The sequence below is a fragment of the Phragmites australis genome, chromosome 23 (genome assembly GCF_958298935.1).
Source record: "Phragmites australis chromosome 23, lpPhrAust1.1, whole genome shotgun sequence".
NCBI classification, from domain to species: Eukaryota; Viridiplantae; Streptophyta; class Magnoliopsida; order Poales; family Poaceae; genus Phragmites; species Phragmites australis.
The window spans coordinates 8,457,577-8,464,846 of record NC_084943.1 but is presented as its reverse complement, the minus strand read 5'-3'; the positions used below and the strand labels follow the sequence as shown (position 1 = coordinate 8,464,846).

Here is a 7,270-nt window from a genome sequence, read left to right as displayed (position 1 = left end):
CCAACTATTAGGATCACTTTGAAGCTATATAAAGTAAAGGTTGAGTACAAATACTCCGACGTTATAATTTTCCCTCTCACACTTTGTGATGGCAACTGGTTCTTTCGTGGTAGCCCGTGACGGATTTCTCTATTAAATTGTCTGTATGACGAAAACATAGGTTACATGCTGTTTTGTCTTGGCATCCCTTATCTCTTTTGTACTTTTTTTCTTCTGAAAACTATCTCTTTTATAGTTTTTGAGTTGATACATGTGCAAGACAAAACAATATTTTATTCTTCTTCCTTCTACCATTTCCATAATTTATTGTATCCGGACCATTTATATTGGCTAGCACTACTACAGAATGTATCTTATATGTCAGTTCATCACCGTCGGTTTCTTACAAATCGGTAGTAATAAAGTATCACTGCCGGTTGATATCAAGGACCGGCACTAAAAGTGCATTTAAAAAGAACCGACAGTAAAATTTGACTATCACTACCGGTTTTAGTTACGAATCAATAGTGATACTACCACTGACGGTCCTTCTTATAAAACGGTAGTGATGGGCTAAATATCACTATCGGCTCTAGCCACGAACCGGCAGTGATAGTTCATCAAATATCACTATTAGTCTGTATTACCAACCGGCAGTGATAATGGGTATCACTGCCGCTCTATGTTACAAACTGACAGTGATAATGGATAATAGTTTATCTTTAAAAAAATCATAATTTTTTTCGAACAAACTCGGATGGGGACAAACTTTGTATGAAAATTGCAGCTCTCGACGAGATCTACAACTTTATAGTTAAAAACTTTTTCATTTGAAGAAATTTAGATGTCCAAAAAATCATTTGAAGCTTCAGATAGAAGAGATCAAAATGATTGCATATGCTATTATTATCACAAGCACTTTTGTAGTAGGATGGTAAGGACATATTGCGCGAGTTGAGTGATCTTGGGTTCAAATGGCAGGAACCGCATGCACGCATATTTCGTGTGAAAAATCACATGACTTGTGACTTGCGACTGCGTGCACATAGGGGTGGCTGGTCGGACAAAAAAAATCACTTTTTTGAACCAAAAATGTCGATTCGAGTATTGACTATCACTGTCGGCTGAAGTCTTTAGCCGGCAGTGATTACCAACTATCACTGTCGGCTAAAGTCTTCAGTTGGCAATGATAACACCTTTACTGTTCGACCCCAGGATGGTAGTGCTAGTTGATACTATCACTGCCGGTTGCCCACTACTGGCTCTAAAATTAGCAGTGAAAATCACTTTAGAGCCGGCAGTGAAGACACTTTTTATAGTAATGTAGGTGTAACTTCCTCCATTGATTTAGTTTTTATGATAAATTAAAAACAGGATTAGTGAGAATTAAATTTTTTTAGCATGTTCTATTTGATTCATTTTTGGAAAGAGAGCTTCAGTGCGCGTACACATTACCATACTCTAGTGGACTGAAGAAGACAGTGAAAATTAAAGCCAGAGAAAGCTCAAGCAAAGGGGCTCATGTATGTAAGAATGATGTCCTAGCATTTTGCCGGTCTACATATTTGGAGAATTGGAGGATCAATGGCATGGGTAGAATTTCTTTTCTTTTGATCGTACTATTAAGAGGGCTAAATAGCTAGTATACTGAATTGAAACTGTGCCGAATGCTCATTTGAATATACTTTGTATTATTAGCTTGATTTGATCCTTCTGAATGGCCTAAAGTTCCTTTTTTTCTTGATTGAATTTGAATGGACTAAAGTTGGTCACTTTACTTGGATTCTAGTCACCCACATTCGCAAGGGTTTTCAAAAGTCAGGTTTATTAGAAAAGTGTTTGCAAACAATATTTTTGCAATAACTTGAATCATTTAGCTATTCATCCCTAATGACCGAGTTGCTTCTCTTCTTCACTCGTTCTGTGAATGAACAGAAGGGGGAGGCTGGGCGTTCCCACGATCGTACAACGACGAGCCATGCATGCATGCTTGCGGTGGTCGCCGACGCCGAGTTTGCTTTCTGTTGTAACCGAGTACTCAGGAACATGTGGATCAGTCATCAGTGGATGGGTTTCTAGGGACCGAATTGCGTTGCATGAGCAAATCAAGCTAGCTTCTGGAGAAATACGTTTGTTGTTTTTTGTCAAGTAGAGTCTGTAGAGATAACGAGAATAAGTAATGCACCATACACGTAGACATGAACGATAGCCACCTCGCGCAACCGATCATCTACCATACATTTCCACCGGGTAATATACATATGTGACATCCGGAGGCCATCACGTACTAGCTGTTTCGTTCTCCACAAGGTGCAATACGGACTTGCATACCCCTGTGTAAAACAAAACTAGAACACGGCGGCCGAAAAGTGATCGTGCTAGTGTAAAAGTATCCACACACGCGTATGCGTGCGTGGCAGTAGGGCACACCATTGGCCATAGCCTTTTCGTTTTCGATACGGTGATTATAAAAGGAAGAAAGGCTACACGACAAAAGGGCATGGCCCCGGGCCGGAGCCACTGCACAGTCTTCACGCGACGCAGTTGAGCCCCACGCAGCCCATCCACAAGCTCCTCACGTGCTTCCTCTGCAAGGAAAACGAAGAAGAAATACGGTGAGCTTAGAAGTCAACCTCCCGTGTCTCGACACCAGTAGAAAAACCGACTCGAGAAACAAAGAACAAAATAGTCTTGAAGTCTTGTACTTCGTTCAATCGTTCTAGCCTTGTAAGATTAGTTCAAAGAAATATGTAAGATACAAGCAAGAAGCAGGAGTAAATTGTCTGTTCCTTGTTTCCCTACACTAGTCGGATTTCAAGTTTCGACGGCCAAGGAACAGGAGTACTACTAGTTGACTATCCCAGTGTAAACGTCAAAAAGTTTGGAATATGCGCAATGCATTTGCATTTCAGGTTTCTAGTTTTCTACTCGCAATATGTGCACGAACCAGTTATTTAACAAGACCATCTTCGTTAACTGAAGTGTTCAAGTAGAGAACAGAGAGGTGCTAGTACCCCTTTGCCCCTCTTCCGGAGCAGGTCGGGAGGGACCTTATACAGGTCCTCGTCCACCGCCCTAACGACCCTGGGCCTCCTCGGCACGCGGGACCCGCCGTCGGCCACGAACGCCCCCTGCGCCCTCCTGCTCCCCATCTGGCCCTGGTTTTCCATCGTGCTCCGCACCTGAGAAAAGTGAGCATGTGCGAAGCATCACATCAGAATCCAAAGAAAGAAACAAAACAAGGGTCAAAACAGCAAGCGCTGTGAGTGACAAGATGTCAAGATGCAGGGAGAGAGACGGACACTGAGATCACGGGTGCGTGCAAAGTGCAGAGTATACCTTTTTGGCGGGCTTGTGCGGAGGTGGCGAGGCGGATGACCGGAAGAGCACGACCTCGCCGGCGGCATCGTGGTAGTAGTGGCCGGCCCTGACGAGGCCGGCCTGCATCGCCGACTCGAAGTACTGCGTGATGGGCAGCTCCTCGCACTGCTGGTTCCACTCCCCGAACGCCGGGATATGCCGTCTCCTTCCTCTCTGCCGCATCATAGAACAGGCGAAGCACCCACCATGCACGCATCAGTAACAAGTCTATCCAGTATCCACAATGGCCAAACTAAATCACAATGTGAATCTAATTGAAAATATAAAGGCTCTGACTGTGCAAGATCTGCAGGGCCAAGATCCAGAATCAGATCGGATCAAATGCGTTTTCATGGAATGGGACTAGTAAGAAAGGAAGCTATTACAAGAGAACGAAGATCTACGCTTCATTGCATCTTGGCTAGCTTACCTCCATGTTTACTCGTCGTGAAGCAAGATGTGGGATGCTATGGTTCTCAAAACCTCAGCGAGGATGGGAAAAAAGAGAGGAATGAGGTGTGGGTAGGAGATCTAGGAGGCAGTGAAGAAGCCACGAGCAAAGGCGCTTTTGGGTGCTTTTTAATGGGTGCCCGCTGCTGTATTTGCATGCACCAGGACCAACGCAGTGGGCATGTATTACGTATAAACCAATAAATATTGAAATAGCACTATACTATCCTTAATTAATATAAGAATAGGAGTAAATAATTCACTAACTTTAAAGTAAATATATACATACATGCACTCAAGGATATAGCATGAAAATGGATCATAAAATATCCTTTGTTACCGCAATAGACAAACAATTTGAGACAGATACTCTCGAGACCATATACTAATATTGCAAAACGGAGGAGTAATTATTAAAACCCCTGCTATACGTATAGAAAGCCGGGCTGTGACTTATGTACTGTAGCACAGTCGTAACGATGTGTCTACGCCGGGTCGTACACATAGCATTTTCTAATTACTAACTGCAGGCACGGCAGTTACTCAGTTACACGAGTTCGGAAATTTTTGAAATTTGCTTGTTGGTTGGTTTGATGCCTCACTCTAAAATAGGACTAGTACTTTCTTTTCTAGAGTATTCTATGTTCTGTGATTAAAAAAATTTCTTTGATTTCATCCTACAGCATTTCAAGAATGTAAATTTCTATATTTCCAAACTTTGGTGCTGTTTGCTCTGATACTCCCGTTGAATAATATTACCAAACTTCTCCTGGTCACATAAATAATATATTATGTCAAAGACTATATTAATATACACAAAAGCATTAAGGTTTGTCGCATAAAAAATTGTACTAGTGGATTTTGTCATAAAAATTATTTTCAAGCAATTATATTTTTGAATCAATTTAATAGAAAATTCTTTTAAAAAATGTTAAAGACGTGTTGGAGAGCATATCATGTACAAAACGACAAGAAAAAAGAATGTAGAGAGTATTTGAAACTAATTTATATGACAAGATTAGCTTATAATATTGCCATGGTAAAAGTTAAGGGTTAATCTTGCATCATGAATAGTATCACTACTACAAAATAGCACATCAGTGCCAATTTAAAAACGGTTTCAGTGCCAGTTTTTCAACCGGTACTATTTACTCAGCACTAATACTCGGCTATATCAGTGTCGGTTTACCACCCGACACAGTTACCATTTTCATAGAATAAAGAAAGAGAAAATTGGCGGTGGGGAGCATGCATCGAGCCGGCTCGATTCCAAGACCGCTCGGATGCACGCTCTCACCACCACTGCTGTCGTCGCTCCGCCGTCGCCACTACCACCGTCACTACGCTGCCGCCACTACCGCCGTTGCTCCGCCGCGTCCACTACCACCATTACCGCCCTCGCTCCACCATAGTGGGATGGAAATCACATGAACATGGAACTAGCGATCACAAATTGATTTGTATACTCCACAAATTGATATTCATACAACCAACAAAACCTCTGTTAGGCACGAATCTCATTGCCTCACTACTTACATTTCGATCTTAACTTGAAGAGATTTGCAAAATTAGGATATGAACATGACTGAGAGGAAAAAAACCCGCAGAGCTTAGCTTGCACATGAACAGATCAACACAAAAAGAAAAAAGAAAAATACATATGGACCACATACTAAAAATCAAATTGAACACCAAAAAAGAGTTCGGTCGAGCAAATGGGGGGAGGAGGATCTGGCTAGCAGGAGCTCCTCTGCCGATGGATCTAGCCAGCGGAAGCTCCTCAGCGGAAGGCCCTTCGCCAGAGTCCGATCGGTTGAGAAAACGAGCGGAAAGGAAATGGAGCAAGGCGATGGGGGAGGAGGCCGGTAACCGGAGAGGAGGATGGAAGGGAGGAGGCCGGAGGGGAGGAGGCTAGAGGGGGAGAAGGCCGGCGGCCAGAGGGGAGGCCAAGGAGATTGCTAGAGGATAAGGCTGAGAGGATAAGACCGGACTGAGTGAAGACGCGAGGTGAGAGGATAAGGCAAGCTGTGACCGAGCTGAGTGGAGCAAGCCAAAATTTGATTGCCTAGAAATTTCAAGTCCGACAGTATCTGTGCCTAGAACCAGCACTGAAATGAACTATCAGTGTCGATTCATAGTTGAAATCGGCACTGATGTATCCGTACCGATTCCAGCCATGAACCGACACTAATAGTGACTATCAGTGCCTGTTTTTAGCACCTCGGTGCTCGTTCACACACGGGAGGTTAACAACTGGCTTTGATACATCTTCTATCGCGGTTACATATAAACCAGTACAGATTAGACTCTACATATGACCTGTTGTGTAGTAGTGTATCATAACAGATAAACAAAATAATGCGCTAGCCTGCAAATATTTTCAAACAAAATATTATGTAATGGAGCATTAATGTAGAAAAGTCATGAATAATACAATTTTATGATAAATGGTTGCGTCAAATGCCACTGGCGGAAACAAACATGATAAGTTCTTTAGTCAACAGCAATTTTTCCAGAACACTATGTTTTTGTCGATCGTGTCTACTGCCTTGGTTTAATCAAATCAGTCCCATAAACACATATATGTAATCTATTTGCAATGAAATGGACAATTTCCTTCAGGTGCAATAATTTTCTGGACCAACGTGGACCGTCATATCAAAAAAGAGGAACTTCTTTCCTAAAAACACAAAAAGAGGAATACAAAATGTGGCGGGTCCAAGCAATTTTCTCTATTTGTTTAGGGATTACAATAGCACAAAACATAAGCTGCATAGAAGAGATAAAACAATCACCACCCGAGGAGTCCAACCATTGACTTTGCCATGTCCCTTGTTTTGTTCTGTATCCACGACCACGCAACGCTCACCGTTCTACCAAGGGCTGTATACAACGGTATCCTGCCAAACCGTTCGTGCTTCTGCTGTTCATGTGCAGTACAATTGATTGACTTAGGTATGTTTGATTGGTGGGATTTGTTGCTTCAAATGTTTATTTAGCAAATTTCTCATAGCATTGATTCCAAATTTAAAGAAAACTAAATTGCCATGATATAAAATAGCAAACTTGAATATGAGCATTTTATCAGAATGTAAAGTATGAACAATTCTACTCATATTCATTAACATATCAAATAATACAATAAGTATAAGATGACAGAATAATATATGAAATATATCATCAAGTGTAAAGGGAATTAGTGGTTTCTCAATGCTGGTTACCGATTTAACGGCCATCCAACGCTATAATAAGGTCACTGACTAGTGTGACAGTCTCAAAATAAGTCATAGATTGTGTTCAACAGTTTAATGTTGTGTCTACAGTAATCTCACTTAGCCCGCTATTATCATCGAGCATAAAAACCCACTGACAAAATATGCAATTACTCACAATATTAGCACACAGGATTAACAACAACCTAATATAGCTAATTTCATGCTTCAAGTAAAAGCAACAAGAACAAGCTTACTTTCCAACGAAG

General features: G+C 41.7%; 1 protein-coding gene across 1 annotated transcript; it reads right to left on the bottom strand.

Annotated features, from left to right (window-relative positions):
* Positions 1 to 2,170: 2,170 nt before the first annotated feature.
* Positions 2,171 to 3,901, bottom strand: LOC133906645 (uncharacterized). The gene is made up of 4 exons (XM_062348597.1): positions 3,770 to 3,901; positions 3,319 to 3,513; positions 2,994 to 3,161; positions 2,171 to 2,567 (listed from the first exon to the last, which is right to left on the bottom strand). Exons 1-4 carry the CDS (start codon positions 3,773 to 3,775, stop codon positions 2,511 to 2,513), a joined length of 426 nt encoding a protein of 141 aa, XP_062204581.1. The 5' UTR covers positions 3,776 to 3,901; the 3' UTR covers positions 2,171 to 2,510.
* Between the last annotated feature and the right edge of the window lie 3,369 nt (positions 3,902 to 7,270).